General features: G+C 34.4%; 1 protein-coding gene across 7 annotated transcripts in view; it reads left to right on the forward strand.

Annotated features, from left to right (window-relative positions):
* Positions 1-19799, forward strand: part of LOC117111038 (golgin subfamily B member 1-like) — a 66165-nt gene that overhangs the window by 41532 nt on the left and 4834 nt on the right. For all 7 annotated transcript variants that reach the window (XM_033253905.1, XM_033253906.1, XM_033253907.1 and 4 more), the window contains 9 exons: positions 2285-2428; positions 4011-4166; positions 4535-4657; positions 6208-6264; positions 7874-8506; positions 9003-9657; positions 10526-10710; positions 12062-12277; positions 17104-17238. In XM_033253905.1, coding sequence (XP_033109796.1) covers positions 2285-2428; positions 4011-4166; positions 4535-4657; positions 6208-6264; positions 7874-8506; positions 9003-9657; positions 10526-10710; positions 12062-12277; positions 17104-17238 — 2304 coding nt within the window. The remainder of the gene's footprint in view (positions 1-2284; positions 2429-4010; positions 4167-4534; positions 4658-6207; positions 6265-7873; positions 8507-9002; positions 9658-10525; positions 10711-12061; positions 12278-17103; positions 17239-19799) is intronic.

Here is a 19799-nt window from a genome sequence, read left to right on the forward strand (position 1 = left end):
TAATAATAATAATAATAATAATGATAATAATAATAAGTCGGACTTATTAAAATGAAATATCTTTTATGTTATTTTCCCCTTAATTTCATGTTATTTTCCCCTTAACATCGTGTTTTTTTTTCATTGTTCTCTAATTTCTCCATTGTCTAAAGCCACAATCGCACTGGACTTTTTTTGGTAAAACTAACCAACACGTTGGCTAGTTTTACCATAATTAGTCCAGTGCGAACAGCACAGGAAGTTTACCTGACAGAAAACTTACCCAAGCCGCGCGGTTAATTTAACCGAGTCCCGCTTGCCCAGGAAAACTGACCAGGTTAGTTTTACCTAGCAGGAAAGTCCAATGCGAACAGCGCGAGTTGGGTAAACTTCCCAAGTCATCACAGTGAATGACCTTCCTCAGGCTGTCAGGCAATTACGCATGAGCTGTGACCTGGAATAAAACGTCACACACAGACATCTTGATTAATTTCGCGCGTGTTTGCTAGTGTCTTGATTTTGAGTAATTTTGTCATTTTTTTCACTTGTTTAATCGGTTTGTTTCAATGGCCGATTTATATGGAGCATTAATAAATGTGCTAGGTCTTGGTGAGACAATCCATCGCGATTATCAACAAATACAACATGATGTGGGCCTAGTCCAAAGAAACACTGTCACAACAAGAAGGAGAACCCGGCGGTTTAGCTTGTTACGATCTGTCGTACGTGAGCGTCAACGTAGGCAATCTGAGGCAATCTTGAATATAGCAGTTCTAATTACTGGGCGCTTTCGTTAATTGTTTTGCCACACATACCGGAAGTGAACGTCACGATTTAGCGCCCCCAATAGTTGAATCTGTACGAATGGTTATTTTCACCATGGCCTGTGGTAAAACTAACCACGTCGATAAATCCCAGTGCGAACGACAGGAAGTTTACCCATTGGAATGTTACCCACAGTCTCGGTAAAAATTTCCCTATTTTAAATCCAGTGCTATTGCGGCTTAAGTTCCCCTTAAAGTAGGTTTTAGTAACATAATAATAATAATAATAATAATAATAATAATAATAATAATAATAATAATATATTCTTTTTTCTTTGTGGAGAACATCTTGACTGTAATGATTTTAATAACATTTATGTAACCCTGCTTCATTTCATTACTTTGTATTTTTTTTATAAGGCAAAGTAATTGATATAATATAATATCAATAAATCTGGCAATTAGGACAAGCCAAACCAGTTACTTATCGCAGAAATCAATTTTTAGTTATTAATACAGGGATAAAGATGAAAATGAGAGCTATAAAATTTTCTTATGAAGTTACAAGTGTTTAAACATATAGCTGTTTAAAGAACAATATTTGAGAAATCAGCCTTTAAAGTTTTATTTATGATTCAGGCATCTCTGAGGCAGAAACCAACACCAAAATGTTAAGAATTGTTGTTTTAACACTGAAAATTCGGAAATTAACAGCAATCATGATGTATAGATATATAAAGTTTAGTTTAGTACAATAAAATAGATTACAAAAATTTTAACATTTCAGCATGTTTTGGCCATTATCTCTGAAACATGATTTGCGATGAGTGACTGGTTTGGCTTGTCTTTGCCACAAATGATTTTTTTTTTATAGTTTATAAAAAAGACAATTCCCATGTTCTCCCATAAAGAACATAGATAGAATATCAATTCATCTCATTTTGCATAAACAACTGAGCAAGCTCGTATAATTTATTACAAATGACAGAGTAGATGAAAGGCGATAATGCCATGTTCAATAATTTAACACAGACTAGAGACCGTTAAGCTGTTGCTAAGCAGATTAAACAGGCTAGTTTATCTATGGATTAATAATGCAAACTAATAACAAATCAATATTGGCTGTTTTCTGCCAAGGTAAATGACTCAAAATTCCTATATTTTTAGTAGCACTGTATGCCTAATTAAATGCAAATATATGATGTTTTCTTCTGAGAATATTTGTAAAAGTCATAGCCTGTATTATGTATAAAGTGGGCGGTGGGCTTATATACCCACGGTGGGGTTATACCCAAGAAACTGTGGTATTATTATTGTGTAAGTACCCCACTACTTGGTATGGTTATATGGTATTTCTATTGAATTGGTATACTATTATAATTGATATATTGATATTATTATTACTGTTATTGTTGTTTATCACTACAATCATCATTTTTATTAATATTGTTGTTATCATTGTTATTAAAAATAAATATTTATTTTATTTTATCATGATTGGTTTCATTGATTGATAATCATTAAATTTTTTCATGATTTAGGATAAAGAGCTAAGGACGAAAGCTGAGGAATTACGTAAATTGAGAGAGAAACTAGATAAATTGGAAAAGGAAGTTGCTGATACTCAAACCAATAATGCTAAAGCTACAGACATGCAACAACAACTGGAATCTCTGCAAAGAGAGGTATAATAATATTGATTATAATCATAATCATGGTTTTGATGGTGATGATGATGATGATGATTATAGCGATGCTGTTGATGATTACAGTGATGGTGGTGATAATGATAGTAAAAAATATTTAATAATATAATGACGATATAAAAAAGTAACTTGCCAATAATAATGATAATAATAACAAAATAATAGTATTGATAGTAACAATAACCTGGTGATTAAGATCATTATGAGGATGATGATGATAGTGATGATAATATTAAAAATAATAATGCAATAATGATAATTATTTAGAAAATTTAGAAACTTGAATGCCACTAATAATGATAATTATAAAATAATGGTATTAATAAAAACAATAACCTGAAAATATGAATTACTAAAAATATTCAAGAGTAGTTTGTCATAATACAGTACTGCATTTGTTTCCTTGGAATTGTTACTTTGTAACACAAAATCAAACATCACCAAAATTGTGTACACTTAATATATGAACACATTTACATTTTTAATGTATCTGCTGTATGCATGTCTGCTCATTGTTATGATAATATATTTTAATAATAAAAAAAAATACTCATAAAACCATAGCAATAAAAATTATATATGATGCTGTACAAAATGCATAACAACTACAATAAGCTATGCTAGCAATGCAAACAAAATATCTGTTGAGTTCTACATCTGTCTTGAAATTTCTATTGAAAAAACTCCATATGAGTACGTCGCCCTGTCTGACTGATTAACTAACTACTATTACTGTTTACATGTAGATGATACAACGCTCTTGTGAGTGACAATGTTATGCTGTTTATATGTAAATAATGCACATGCACTTATGAGGTAGCCAATTTTGTTATTTCCAAAAAATGGTTTAATGTCTATCTACTATTTCCAAATGTATTAGTACAAATCCTGCTAATAACGTGTTCTGAGATTTTGCTGATAACAAAATTGTTGATTGATTGATTAAATTTATTCTGCGTAAACACCAAGGATAGCCCACAAAAGTCTAGAAGAAGACTTATTTCCAATGGGGTCCTTCTGGTGGTGATTGGGCAGTACTCCAGGAGACAATTCCCTACTATTTTTCCGAAGAGTGTACTGCTGATGGGCTATAAATGCACACAGGACCAACGGCTTAAACGTCTCGTCTGAAAGACGGTGCGGTATTGTAACTTGTATTTCAGCCCTCCAGCTGAAACACAAGGAGAGCAGCGATGGGAATTGAACCGGGGACCTAGAGATCTCCACGGTTCAGTGCAAACACAGTGGCTACCACCAGATAAGCTGAGTGAGCTAAGCTGCTCTCTCTGTTGGATTGTGTGAAAGTGAGCTTTAAAACATCAATGACATAGAGGGTTACCCTTTCAGCCTATCCCAGAAGGTCAGCAGAAATACAAGGGCTTTCATAAATGAAATATGATGCTTTATAAACTTAAAGCTTGGGAAGTGGTGATATTTTAGTCTTTAAAAAAAAGTGTGCTGTCACAGGATTTGAATCTGTGACCCTGGAATTATTAGGCAAACAACTTAACCACCAAGGTATATTCCCAAACCATCTAATTTGCGATCTTCTCTCTTACAGAAAATTCAACTTCAAGAACAGGTTGCCATGTTACCTGAGATGGAGGAGAACATTGAGGCACTGAAGGAGCAACAACGTAAAATGGACCTTGCACTCCGCGAGAAGGATGCTGTAGATCGAAAACTGCAATTGGCCGAGAACATGCTCAGAGAAAAGGTTATTAATCATACTATTTGCAGAAATTAATTATAATTGATTGTTTTGATTCAATTTCTTCACTAACATTTTCCGTAAAACATAAAGAGATGGATTTTTAAATATCTTGTCATTTTTCTAGTAAATGACCTTTTATTTGTTATTGGTTGTTCCATCATAAAATCTGCATTATCCAAAAATCCAATTAAAAAATAAAACAGCTCATTTAATAGGGATCGTTATCAAAGCAAAAGAAGTTTTACTGATCTACAGACATTTTTACTACAAACAAAAATCTCTAAATTGGTAACCAGTTAAGAGAATGTAGATTACATAACTATTATTTTTATTTTTATTGTTTATTTTTATTGTTATTGTTGTATTTATAGACTGGTCAGGAGATGTTCCTAGTGGATGAGAATGCATCACTCCAGGAGAAGGTGAATCATTTAGAAAAGCTGCATAAATATAAGGATAATATTGAAGAACATTACCAGGATATTAGAGAAAAGGTAAAACATTAGTTTGCTACTATTCATTGAATATATGTCTCTTGACCCAACCCCACCAAAAAAAAAAAAAAATGGGGCTTACTATGCCGAAACCAGCATCAGTGTCAAAAACATGAAAATTGACTTCTTCATATACAGTTGAACTTTGCCTAAGTCGAATCCAAAATGCCACTGAAATATTGTCGACTTAAAATTTGACTTACAGAATGTTAATTAATGGAAAACACAACAACTTGGCATGTAAAATAAGATCGACTTAGCAATTATTGGACTTAGGCACAGTCGACTTAGGCAAGTTTAACTGTATTCATATTCTTCACATTATAAGCTTTAAAATGACAGGTAATTTGCTGGAATCGATTTACTATTGCCAAAGTTATGAGTAAAAGTATTACAGCTTCTCTGTGCTAAAGTATACAATACTGGCACATTCTTATGTTAATTACTCAGTTTAACAATCAGTGACAGTACACTGGTTATGGGATGGCAAGCCCCAAATGTCAGCAACAAAATTTTAATATTAAAATTGCATTTATCGGCTTTACATTGAAAATTTGAACAAGAAAAAACTTTATTTGCTTCTTACCACCTAAATAATGTTGTGATATAAATTTTGGCATGAACTTCTAATTGGCTGGTAATCATTTTAAAGATTTCCATAGTAAAATAGTGTGTACATCAATGTAAACTGTATTGTTTTATTCTGTGTCTATTTGGAAGTGGAAATAGACTTGTGTTGCGCCTTACTCAATATTATCATCTCAAAGTGCTTAAATAATATGAAAAGGAAAGTAAGAAAACTAACCCATGAACTATCCTAACACTAATCAGAAACAATTTACCAAAGAATCAAAATAATAACACGTTGCACTGTTCTCCAATAATTTGAGACACGTGGCCAGCTGGAACTGTACTCGCGTCATGAGTCACAGGTGCTTTGTCTGAAACTTTACTCACGAGTCACATGATTGGTGCTCATTGGAAATTGATAACTTGATTTTATGTGCTGTCCTGTTAACATTTTGATTTGTGCGAATCGAATATACTTACAGTAACTATTCTTGTCAAATAATGTTGATTATGTAAAAAAGCCTGTTTTTTTTTACATCTTTCGAAAAAATGTAAGCATCCTATTGTTTTGTCCTGTGACTGGTTTTGATGTAATATACATTGTTTTAAGTGGAAACCTGTGGCACTAAGCTTCCAAAAATAAAATGAAATAAGGTTTCGAGGTCTAAGCCTTTGTGAGCTCTCGTCTGCGTCATTTGCACAAAAGCCCTGCCCAATGACCTAATAAACAAATGGTATGTATCCAGATTTATTGATAATAGTCATATAATAATAATAATAACAATAATAATAATAATATTAATAATAATAATAATAATAGTGTTACACTCACATAGTGCAAAATACCAGAGTTGATGCGCTTAACATTTAATATTTTTAAAAACAATAATTTACCCCTCTCTGCAAGAACTCTCAGATATAACAATAGGTATAATAGTATATGTTAACCTGTGATGTGTTTTATGGTTTGCATGTTGTAGTTTGACACAATGGAACAACAGAAGAATGAAGCTGAGCTTGCTATTTGTCCCCTGAAGGTATGTTACACCCCCACAAGTTATGTTTCTGCCTATGTCTGTATAATCATATGTTCTTGCTTTACATTGTCAGTTTGTATTTATTTATTGGAAAATTGTGTGTGTTTAATCTGCGCAACTAATTTTAATAATTGGACAAACATTGTTTTGTCCTATCAATCAGATCCCCGTTATTGAACTGCTTTTTTAATATGTAATTTTATATATTATGTTGTATATTTATAAGCATTTATAAGCATTATTGTAGTTTTATAACATAAATAATTGTACATATGTCCATATTACTAGATCAACATTGCTAAGTTGACTTTTAAATCCTGTAATACTAATTTTTTTTAGGATATAATTGTTAACTTTTTCTATAGTGCTGTTGATTGCTTCAAAAAATTTATAGCAAGACTTTCATTTTCTCATTCACTTACCAAATCATCTAAACATAATTTTTATTTATTGATTTTCCTGCTACTTCTATCGAATGCCTTCAAATGTGTACTCTTTATATACAAAAATATTCCCAAATTACCCCTGTACTTCAAAACCTTCACTGGCTACCCATCAAACAGCCTATTATCTTTAAAATAGTTCAACAAACATTTAAAGCACTTCGTGGTCAGTGAATGTATCTGGGGCGGGGGGAGGGGCGAACACGCCTCCAAAAATTACTCGTGCCCTCCCAGAAACCCCCCTAAAATTTACGGTCACGTTGTTAAGAAGCACCTAAAATCACTTAATTTTGTGAGTTAGCGTCCCCTCAACTGATCACCTTCGCCCCCCCCCCCCATCAGCACACCAACTTCAAGACTCCTAGATACGCCACTGTTCTTAGCGTATCACCGTACTAGTCATCTTATTCACTAATTGCCCACTCGTTGCCTTCAATCTTCACAATATCTTCTCGCTGTTCTGAAATTTCACACAACATACAAAGAACATTTATGTCTACTGCCTCATATCTTTAGAACAAACTACCTTCTTTCTTGAGGTCGTCTACCTCTATTATTATCCATTTAAATCTGCCCTTAAAATTCATCTCTTTAACATCTTGCATTCTTAATATACACTGCCCCTTGGATCATTCTTTTCGGAATTGGCGCATTATTATTATTGAATTCAAGTGTGTGAGGTTGAAAGTAGTGCCTTTTTTTTCCATCCCTCGACATCCTATCACACATAGAAAAGTGAGTTGCTGCAGTCTAAAGAGTTTTGTAATCTAATTGTTAATCACTAAATATATTTATAGGAGTCATGGCAGCTGGAGGTGTAATACAAATATAGAAAACAATATTTTAAATTTCAATTTTTTTCCATGGCAATAGGTGCTCTAACTGGCCAAAATTAATACTTTCATCATAAGCAGGCAACAGCGGCCATGTTAATGTTTATTGCTTATAGTTTGTCAATATTATAGAGTTCAATATTTTTGTTACCAAAATGTTCCCCAGCTTTTCATATGTTCTCAACCATCCCAGCTATGTCCCTAAACTCTCTCCAATTTTTTGTATGCCCCAAATATCATTAGCTTTTAATATGTTTGTAACAGTCCATAGATTTTTATAATTGCTGAATTGTCTCAGCTCTTCTAATGACCATGACATTTTTTTTCCTCTAGGCTAAAGTATCTTACCTTCGCGAAAAGTGCAAGGAAAGAGACTTGTTAATAAAGAAGATGAGCCGATTACTTCAAGCACATGTAGATTCTAGTCTAAGTGGACAACTTCTTTCAGAGGTCTCGGAAATACAGACATCATTACCATCAGAAGAGTACAACCAGCCATTACCACATTCATCCCAACTGAAGAAGTCATCAAAAAAAGATTACCTTCCTAAAGGTAACTCTGCTGCTACCTTCAATCCACTTAGTCCACTTTCAAGGAAAAGTCTATCCTCGGAAGGCCTTGAAAAGAAGCCCGGAGTGAAGTGGCAGAGTTCACATGACCTAGGTGGTCAGCGATCTCAAAGCTTACATAATGGTTTGGATGAACTTGATTTGACTAAAGGAATCTCTGTGACAGATTTGTTACAAAAGACAGCACAACCACAAACAAGATTTGGCACAAGAAATGATAGTGTGGAGGACTTGTTAGACTCTCTACAGACACTGAGTGAAACAATCAGAGGAAGGTCTGCGAATCATTCCCGAGATGCAGACACAGAAACATCACAAGAGAGAAGTCTTGATTGGTTGAATACATCTCCCGCAGGAGCTGACATCCTAAGCAGAACAAGAAGTAGACGATTAATGGTATGATTATGATTCTATTAGTGTATGTTTTACTTTGAATTTTCTTTTGATGTTGTTTTATGTGTTGCTTTCCTTCTATTTTGTTGGTTTGTTTTGTAACTGTATCACTTTGAAAATCAGTACACAAGTACTGAAAGTGCCAGCAAGAATGAATGAACGAACGAACGAATTGTAAATATTCTATAACCTTTTTAACGTTGCAAAATTTTAAAGTAATATTCAGTCAACTTAATAATATTTCTTCACAATTGAATTATGAACTTAATTATGTTTTCTACCTTTTATTATTTTTGATAGTTATTTATTCACAATGTGCAATGAGATTTTATGTGTTTTTGAAGATTTTTATGTTACTTACTCTTCCTATTAGTTTTGTCTTGTATATTTCATCATTGCTTATGTCGTGCATAGAAAAATTATTTTTTATTTGAAATTCTAATCTATAAATTATTAGGTTTGAATTCCTAAAATGTTTTATTTTTATATACTTTTTTAGCAACCGTCAGTGCATCTGAATTCGAGTCCTGAACGGATTGTTCAAATGCATCAAGAACTACAGGAGTCACATGTTAGTCATTATGATGTTCCTTATCAGAGCTCTGTAGATCCAGTATTGTCATCAGGAATTACCTCAAACTCACCTGTTACAAAAGGAACTCCACAAAATAAAGTGAATTCCAGAAGCAATAACCACCTGTCCACAGTTACACCTGAACAGAATATGCAAATTAATGGACATAGTAATGGTTTGATAAACTCAGACGCATATCTCAACAATACTTCTAATCCAAACTTGTCTCAACATAACCCCTTATCATTTAATGGACTTCCAGGTAACAGAGCAAATGGACCAGTTACAATGCGGAATGCTGTTCCATCCTCGAACGGTGTCAGCCCTCGACAAGACATGGCATATCTTGGCCAATTAAATACACGGGATCTTTCAAGTGGTTTAACCAGAGTTTTACCAGAACCATCATCAAGACCAGTACTTGCAGCACAGCCAAGGAACCTGCACCTGAATCACACAAATGTCACAAGAAATCCCACAATGCACTCTGGTATTGACATGCCAGATATTTCAGGAGGCAGGGGGAAATCAACAACTAATGGACACATTAGGTCTGGGAATAAACACTCCATACAAGCAGGTAAATATTTCATAATACTGTGCTTAAATGTTTGAGAGAAACATACTGTCCACAGAACTGAACTGAGCGAAACTGTGGGTTGGTGGTTAACCTTTTCAGCTGTAGGGCGTTAAGGTGACGCTCTTCATTCCTGTCTTTTATAGCGTGGGACGTCGCAAATATTGCCTCTGTGCTGTGCTGTCCTGAATCAGAATGTTTGTACCTGAACGTAAGAAGCTTGGGGGCTACACCCAATTATTAAACATACTCTAGATTTTGATGATAGTGTGTCACTTTGTAGTGTTTCCTGCAATATTAGGCTATGGAATTAGCTCAGACTGCAATGGCTTTGATTTCTTTTAATACACGAGTCTTAGGTTTAATTCCCGTAGGTGAACAGGTTTTTTTTAATTTTTGCCATAAAAAAAATCCGCTCCATAGGCCTCATAATAAAGACTTGCTTCATCCCAGAACACGTAAATAAAAATGTTTCGATTGCACATGTAAATCCAAAAAAATTGAGTCAATTCATTTTAAGAGGGCAGTGCTACTGAGACTATGTGTTGTATCACCTAATAACAGAATGATGATCTCCGATTGTTGACATTTCTAAAACCCCATCCAGACCACTTATCTCTACTATAATAGTAGGATTGCTCATTGGCTGGTTTTAGCGAAGCCACTAACACCATGTTGTGGGGCTTAAGTGATGTACCAGTTTTAATAGACAAGTTTCCTTTGGCATTTGTTTAAATTATTGTTTAAAAATGTCTAGACAGTGCATAAGGATTAATGTGAGCTGAAATTGTATTATAACATTTTGACTTTCATATGCCTATTAGCATGTTTAATTTTTGATGAACCTCAACATTGTTTTCTTTTAAAATAGAGCCACCTGAGCCTCCCACACAGTTTTCGGTTGCTAAGCAATTTGGTAAACATGGCATTCTGTTGACGTGGATACCACCAGCAATGGATAGGACGTGTCATAGCAACAACTCACAAGTTGTTGGTTACAAACTCTATGTTAATGGGCAACAACGCCAGTTTGTCAGTGACGCCAACCTGAAGAAGGTAACGCTAATTTTGATTATTCAAATTTGAAATAGATTTTAATATCAAAGAATTGTGAAAAGAGATCAGATAATAATGCTCTACTATATTAAATTGATTGGAAATGGTTTGGAGAATATGAAGAGTTGGTTTGAGTTATGATAAAAACTTATTCAGTTTAAGAGTGTATAATCATTACATAAGTTTGGCTTTGAGTGAGTCATTATTTGATTCACATTTTTCGTTATTTAACCATGGATCCAAAAATATCTGTTGGTATAAACAGACCTAAACATGCCAGGATGTACATCGATAAATTCTAAACAAAAATCTACAGCTAAAAATTTTAATTGAATCTACTTTTGTGGTTGGTTTCTGATGGATACATGAATTTAGATAGATACCTAATCATTAAATCAGTCATTCTTTGTTTGATTTACATTTTTCGCTATTAAATCGTGGATCCAAAAACATCTGTGCTTAAACACATGTCTACTGACGTACTATAGATTTAATAGTTGGTATAAACAAACTTGGACATGTGTCAGTACCGTAAATGCTTGAATAAGCGCCACAGTGATTTTAACATTTTTTGGAGTCTTTAGTGCAGTGCTTATTGGCGTGATGCTTCCCTTGCCCGTTCCCCTGTTACTATTCCACGTATTCCCATAGTTTGGTTTGCCTATCACCTACGTCATCGCAAATAAAAGTTTATAAAGAAATGCTTGTGTCCTCATTGTGTTTACTTATTTTAACACTATACATTGTATTTAAAACCTTGTTCCTCAAAGTGTTTCATTACACACAGGGTGATATATCTATCTCGATTAATCACTGCAAGGCTTATTCGAGAGCGGCGCTTAGCAAAAAAAACATGTTTGGTGCTGCGCTTATTCGAGAGTGCCGCCTATTCCATAGCGGCACTTATTCAAGCATTTACAGTATGTACATCAGTAAATTCTACAAAAAATCAACAACTAAAATTTTTCGATTTGATTTGAATCTAGTTTGTTGGTTTTAATTTCTGATTGATAGATGAATTTAGATTTTATTGAGATTTCACATGGTTCTGATTATTGTGTGTGTGTAAAATGAATATAATGTCTCGGAAGTTGTTACAACTTGTTACTAATAATTAACATTTTTAAACATTTCATTTGAACCACGTATAATATTGAATTTACCTTAAAAAAATGGTTAAATTTTAAACAAATTCAAAACAATCAAGTGATTCCAAATAAAACCATTAAAAATGCTTTAATGATTATCTGTGGAGGGTTTTTTAAATACATTTTTTTTCAAGATTTTGAAAACCTAAATATTTTACTTGCCATCCAAGAAATATCATACTATTTTTTAATTATTCCTTCAGGCACTTGTCGATGGTGTTGACCTTAACAAACCTGTGACCTTTGGCATCCAGACGATGTCAGACACTGGTCTTCATTCCAGAATTGTACACACAAACTACAACATTCTAGCAGTTCCTTACTCCACACACTCAGATTCTGCAGCAACAGATTCTTTTCATGAGTTAACAACAACTGAAGGGTCTTCGGTCTTTAGCGAAGATCAGGAGGAGAGATTGGTAAGTTGAAGTGAAAGAGCTATATACAGTACCTTGATTCTAGAATTTGAAAGACATGAGTAAACACAGACTAAATTTTTCAAAATATAAGACTTGTTTTGGGGCTTCTCCTTGCCATCTGTTGTATTATACTCTTAACGCTCTGCCCTCCAAATACGGAGAACACCATGTTTGGTAATGCAACGCTTGGCCGCCAAACACAGAGATCTCCTTTACGGAATCTGATAGATGGGGTAATTGCCAATATGTACTAAAAATTTGAACACAATATTTAGTCTGGACTGTAAGTATTTCACTATTTGTTTGTTTACATTGAGCGTAGCGGTATTGATGTACTTCCACACAATCGCGATTATCTCAGCTTTGTTGTGCGAAATTGCGTAAATCTCCAAAAGAGAGTTATTTTCATTTTACTGTTATGGGTTACAGATTGATAAAGTGTTTGGTACCATAGTAAAGCTAAAATGTTTGTAATTCTTGTAGTATTCATTACATATCAATCTGATCACATACGCACAGCTTCGGAAATGTGTTAAAATTCACTAAAATGTCTGGCGGTGGCCGATAGAATTTTTTCAAACCCCTGGCGGTCAGAGTGTTAAATAAGGATTAGTAATTATGATCTATGAGGGAGCTATTCATCAGGGCGATCTGGTTAAATGAGTTATCTTAACACATCTGATTTTATCAGCATGGTGATACCCATCATCACAAATTTCCATGAGACAATTGAAAAATAAACTAGTAAAACCGTGCAAATATTATCAATTTGCCAACCAGAACCAGAACTTATTGGTATAGAAAGAGTAGTAAGATTAAATTGTAATTCTTTGGTTTCTGAATTAATTTAGATCAAACCAGAATATGGTCATTATGAAATTTATATGTCTAAAAAACAGAGTGAAACAATCACATAAAGATATTCAACGACTGAACTTTGTTGTTATGAATTCTGATGAATGGCCTTACCAAACATGCCTCAAAGACAATTCTAATGTATGTAAATCAACTCAGAATGTTATACAAGTAATAATCTTATCAAATTAGAAAATATGAAACTTCATTTTTTCATCTTCATACTTCATCTAAGAAGCTGAGTATCTGTTCCTTAGATGGTTGTTTTCTAATGGGTTTTAATTAAATATGGTAATTATTTGAAGCATATGCAAGTCAATGTGCTAAATACTGTGACACCAACTTATATAATTTTTATTACTATCTATCTTTCCATGGATTGCTTTATCAATATTCATTCTATAAATTTACTCATATTTTTATGAGTTGTTTGTATACTGCCCCTAATATTGATAATGTTCATGATAATGTATAGTGTACATCCTTAATTAGGTTTAGTACTTTGTATTGTTGTTTTATATTGGTATTTCAGTTTGATTAAACCTACTTAAAATTCAGAAACACAACTGTTTACGAGAAGCGGACATATAATTTTATATTAACCATGGTAATAATAATTGTGTGCAATGTATTCATCTTTAGGAAGCAGAATATTTAACTCCTGATATTTTTTTTATAATGTATAGATGTGTACATATACTTAATTAGTTGTGGTGCTTTAATTGTATATTGTTGTTTTATATTGGTATTTCAGTTTGATTATACTTGCATAAAATTCAGAAACACAACTGTTTATGAGAAGTGGACATATCAGTTTATATTACCATGATGATAATAATAATTGTGTACAGTGTATTCACTTCTAGGAAACAGAATATTTAATATTTATACTAATTTTTTTTTTTTTTTTATAATTTATAGATGTGTACATCAGTGACTGGCTCTGGCAAAACCCACCATTTGTAACAATTTTTAATTTCCCACAAGTACCCAAAACATTTGAGAATCAAAATTTTGAACATTTTCATGTTTTTTGATAAAACCAGATATATTGGAGACCAATTCTGCAAAATATCAATCACTAAATGTAACTGAAAAGTATGTTCAAGTTATTTTCAAAATACAAATCTTAATAATAAACTATTGATTTGGGAATCTTTGGAAACTGTTTTCTCAAAACCAACATGGCTGATATCCAGTGAATTAAATATTCATAACTTTGCTAATACTCAACCAATTTCCATTAAATAAACACTGTTTTAAAGAATTCATGCAGGATTTTTCCTGGTTTTGCCAGACCTGGTCACATATACTTAAGTAGGTTTGGTGCTTTAATTGTATATTGTTGTTTTATATTGGTATTTCAGTTTTATTAAACTCACATAAAATTCACAACCACAACTGTTTATTGGGAGCAGACACATCATTTTACATTACTATGATAATAATAATCGTCTACAATGTATTAATCTTTCCGAAACAGTGTAGTTAATAAACTCCTGACATTTTTTAAGTCAGTCATGCTCCAGTTAATTCTTTAATTACTGGATGGCGATGAAACATAATGCTCTTTAAATATGTGATGAAAACTTATTGTTCCCATCCCCCTTTAGATTCCAACACAATACCCTCCAGATGGAAACCAAATCATATCATAAGGCTTAGGAAGTTCAATAGTTATTTTTTATTAATGTAATGTAATGTATGTACAGTAGTTAGATTTATATAGCGCTTTATACTGAAACAGTCTCAAAGCATTCAAGGTGTGGAATAGCTCTTACAGTAAATTACAATACTTCTCCACCAAGGGTCTTTTCATGTCTGAGCTACCCGGTAAACCCCAGAGGCAGATCCAGAGATGTCCGAGATTGGGGGCCGATTGAGATAACACCGCCCTAGGGGGTCCGGGGGCACGCCCCCTCAGAATTTTTGTTTTCTAGACACCCGAAAATAGCCTCTAGCATTTTGTGCAATCAATTTTTTTCTTTTTCTGTCTTTTTTTTTTTTCTTTCCAAAAGTGGGGACTAGGGCCGGTCCCCCTGAACCGGGACCAGCTACTCTCGTCTGTCCACAACAGGGGCTGTATAGATCAGTACACCAGGGTAACCCCCTACTCGTCTTGAAAGATGTACTGGATTCTTTTAAGTGCACACTAGCCAAATGTTTTACACTGGACCTACAGTTTATAGTCCTTATCTGAAAAGACTTGTTCCACCACCAGAACCATAGGTGAGCATGCCGTTTGAACCAGTGCCGATATTATGGCTGTAGATTGCGGCGCCCCTGGCTTAACCGCTTGGCCATTCAACTTAAGAAATGGTAAATATCTAATAATGTACATAATATTCAAAATTGACAAGTTTCTATGGGAACACACACATTCAACATTAAGATAGGTGAATGTAGGCAAATAACCTGTACCTTGCAGTGTCATTGTGCTGAATTGCGTATGGGTGTGGACCGTGACTACCTGTAGCTACCATAAAGAGATGCTTATAGTAGCTACATGTTCCCATCATTCCACAACGACAAGGGCTGAAATGAACCATAGCATCAGGGTAACCTCCTACTCTTCCGAAAGATGCAATGGGTTCTTTACAGTGCACACAAGCCACGTGTACACTCGACCTCCATTTTAAGTCCTTATAGTTCCAGCAACCAACCAAACCCTGGGCGAGGATTGGCTCGAACCAGAGTTAATGTTAAGGCTGTAGTTAGTGGCACACTGCCCTACTGCTCGACCACTTGTCTTGCCATTTCACTTGCCATTCCACTGAGTTTTAATAAGCTTGCATGCCCTGTGGTCTAATTAGCAGGTGTTTGAGTCACACTGTATATAAAAAGTTAGTATGTACATAAAGTACCCCAGTTGTGTCGTCACGATGCCAGGTGGTGATCTCTGTTGTCAACAGACGTTGGTTACCATTCATTACGCCTGAATGACTTCATAGGCTTTATGGAATAGGCATTTTAAAATCTAATATTTTACCCTCAAAATGTACTAAAAACACAAAACATCACATTGTATTAGTTATCGAACACACATTTAATCATCAATTAAAATTTACAAAAAAAAAAAGTAAGATACAACATTTTAATAATTACGTTAGAAATTGGGATCAATGGTTTGTCAGTGAAGAAAATAGTGTCCGGTTGAATTCTTTTTGCAACAATAGCAACAGAGTAGTATCACATGGTATCGTGATGCAACACTGTAGTACTCTATATTTACTAACTGTCTCACATCTTGCGGGACGATCCCACATATCAAAGTGATTTAGGATGCAACACGCATTTTGCAGAAACATGCGCGTGGTCATAAATTTGTCACGCATTTAGCACAAGTCTATGTGTGATAACGAATTTCACGAATTCAGGGGAGATGTATTTTAAATTAGAAGAAATTGGTTTTATTAGAAATATAAAAAGGTCATGTAGTAGCTTGAGTCATTAGAGAGCTTTCGTTATCTCGTTCGAGAATCAATTCACCGAGAAAATTTCTCTTTCCCAACCAAAACAACCCAGCCAACCACGCACTTAGTGGAATCTAGTAGTCACGTGCGGTCTTGCGCGTTCATTGTCACAACCAACCGTTGATTATGTGACTGGAACCCTGGCCCCCACCAGGGTTCCGCCCCTGGACCCCAGGGCCCTGGTTCCCCTCTCCACCCAACTGGTGTAGTCATGCATTTCAAATCTCTCGGGTTGGTAGCTATATACGTAAGAGTAATATTCAATGAGGTAGAAGTTTGAATCAGTATAAGCTAAATCACATACCTAGCTACACCAGCAGTGTGTTTTTCACCACAAACATCTTTAGTTTAAGTGCCGCAAAACCCTGCACAAACTTTAGCTATTTATGATAATTCCTAATATAATCAAAATATGTCTATATTATGAAGAAAAAATAGTCAGAGAGTAATTTGATTAATACTGACTAATTATTATTGTACCTTAATTTATTTTTTTAGTTCATCGCCGTATATGAGTACATCCCAGAGAAACACTCACCCAACGACTTTCCGGCATACGAGTTAGCTTTTGAGGAAGGCGATATTCTGACTATATATGGCCAGAAGCGGCAAGATGGTTTTTATCAGGGAAAGGTGAGGATTTCATGAAAAAGAAATTTGTCTAATAGTCAATTTTTGATAAAAGGATCATTACTTTTTTCAACCCAAAGTAATGTATGCTGTATTAATTATGGTTAATATTCTTAAAGTTCATTACCACAACACAGATAAAATATCTTTTAAAATATTTTTTAGGATAATGTACTTTCATTAATCCTAGAGTATTTGTCTAATTTTTCAAATTGTTCAATATTTGAAAAAATAATTAATTTTCTTATTTTTCATATTTTTTATTATACCTTAGTATTGCATTATGCTAAAGAATTGAATATCTGCTTGTTTGGATTATGAAAATAAAGTACAATTTATCTTTATTAAAATCTGTGTTATCAATCCAGCTGAGAATTATATTAAGAATGATTTATTATGAATATACAGAAAAATAGAAGCCTTGGGCTTCTTTTTTTTTTAGGAATCTTGGATGCCCTTCTTCACGAAATTAAGATAAGATAAGATAAACTTGATTGTCATGACCACAAAACAAGGTATCCTTGATGCTTAACACAATACATAAATAATACAGTATGAAATAAATTGAACAGGATTAGTTGCACTTTAAGAAAATGATATACGTGAAAGACTTATAAATTATACAGAACAATATACAAACTATCTCTGTAAACATGTGTTGAATTATAAACAAAAGATTTCCTGCATCGTATTGTCTTGCATCTCAATCAAAATGAATGCTGTAAATATTTGAAATTGCTTCTATACTGCATTTACTTCTAACGATAAAATAATATTGATAATGACACGCTATCATAATCACCAAAGATAATGTCAGTCTAGCCTGATTGTAAGTACTATCTCGACAAAAAGCCCATACTATCTTCATTAGAAGCCCATGGGCTTCTTTTCGAAATTGCTTTTAAGATTGGCTTCTTCTTGATATTAAGCCCATTGGGCTTCTTTTCAAGGTTTTACAGTATAAGTTTTCAATCCTTTACACTTGCAAAATTCAAGCAAACTTTTACAGTGTTGTTGGCTTAGTTTTAATTGTATATTTTATTAATCTCCTGTATATTCCTAACCTGCCTATGCAAAGATAGCATCATTTAAGTCACGTTCACATGTCTCCATTGATCGCGAGCGGTTGAGGCGCTGGGTTGTGAGCGAGAATGTGTTAGATTAAAAAATGGCTAAATTGCGTTCGCAACCCCTTTAGAGGTGACCGGAAATAAATTTACGTTGCATCCCCAATTGGTTGTAGACATGCTAGGCTATGCCTGCGATTTCTAATCCTAGGCCTGGGTGGCGAGTTGGCATCAACGATCCTCCAACAGTCCTCACCTGACATTCTTGAGCAATCGCCGATGTTTCCAATTCAGTGGTAAAGCAGCCAGTTTGGGGCCCAAGATCCCAATTTATTCACCTCCTCTAGATAAAACTGTTTGTACCGTTTTCTTAGGTCCTGCAACTTTGTTTGAATTTGCCGTGCCGTCGTCGGCGAGTGGCCTGGTACAAACGAAAATCTAGCTGCGATTTTCTCATAATATTTCTGTCTTGTTCTTTGATTTCTTGTCTTCCACTAACATTTTAATCTTCTGCCCAAATCTCTATCAAGTCACTAATTTCTTCCTAGGTCCAACAGGCCCAGGCCAAATCCAGTTGGAGCTGACATGAAAAATAACATACAACAGCCAAAACTGCAATGATTGTGAAAATAGCATTCTTAACAGCAAAGAAGCGCAAACTTTGACCCGGGAGAGATGCTTGTTCTGATTGGCTTTCACACAAAAGAGGTCACAGCTCACTGGCGACCCATTGCAAGCGGCTGTTCACATGGATCGAGAGCAAGCTGCATCGAGAGTCAATCGAGAGCGGCTTGTCATGGGTCACCCACGACCAAAACTGCTCTTGAGCCAGCTCTCGAGTCCGTCCACTCGCGAATGACTTAAGACATGTGAACGTGGTAGTAACTGAATCAAAATACTCAGTAACTGTAATCCATTGAAATTTTAAGCAACTAAAAATTATTTTTTTAAATGTCATAATTTGTATTCGTATTAATGCTAAAGAATAGTATGCCCATATGATCACAAGGTATGTTTGTCCCGCATCCGCAAATTTCTTGATTTTGAAACCTCATAATGTTGTTCGTGCCCTATTACTCTCCAGGCTTGACTACTGTAATTCACTACTCTATGGTATCAGTAAATATAATTTAAGTCGTATTCAGAAACTTCAAAATAAGTGTGCTTGCCTTGTATGTTGCAGACCCAAATATTGTCACATCACTCCTCTTTTTAATCATCTTCACTGGCTTCCAGTGTCACAGAGAATCCTGTTCCGCATATTAGTTCTGACATTTAATACACTGCAGTCCTCCAATTCTAGTTATATCTCCTGCCTGTTGATTTTCTTAACCTCTACCTATTCTCTCCGTTCTGTTTCCGGTTCCTGTCTATCTGTTCCCAAACCAACAAACTTGCTGGTGATAAATCTTTCTCTTCCTCTGCTCCAAAACTGTGGAATAATCTTCCTATTTCTATCCGAAATGCTTGTAGTACTGAAGTCTTCAAAAAACTCTT

The sequence above is a fragment of the Anneissia japonica genome, unplaced genomic scaffold, assembly GCF_011630105.1.
Source record: "Anneissia japonica isolate Jap-2015-1 unplaced genomic scaffold, ASM1163010v1 scaffold573_len2283161_cov171, whole genome shotgun sequence".
Lineage (NCBI taxonomy): Eukaryota > Metazoa > Echinodermata > Crinoidea > Comatulida > Comatulidae > Anneissia > Anneissia japonica.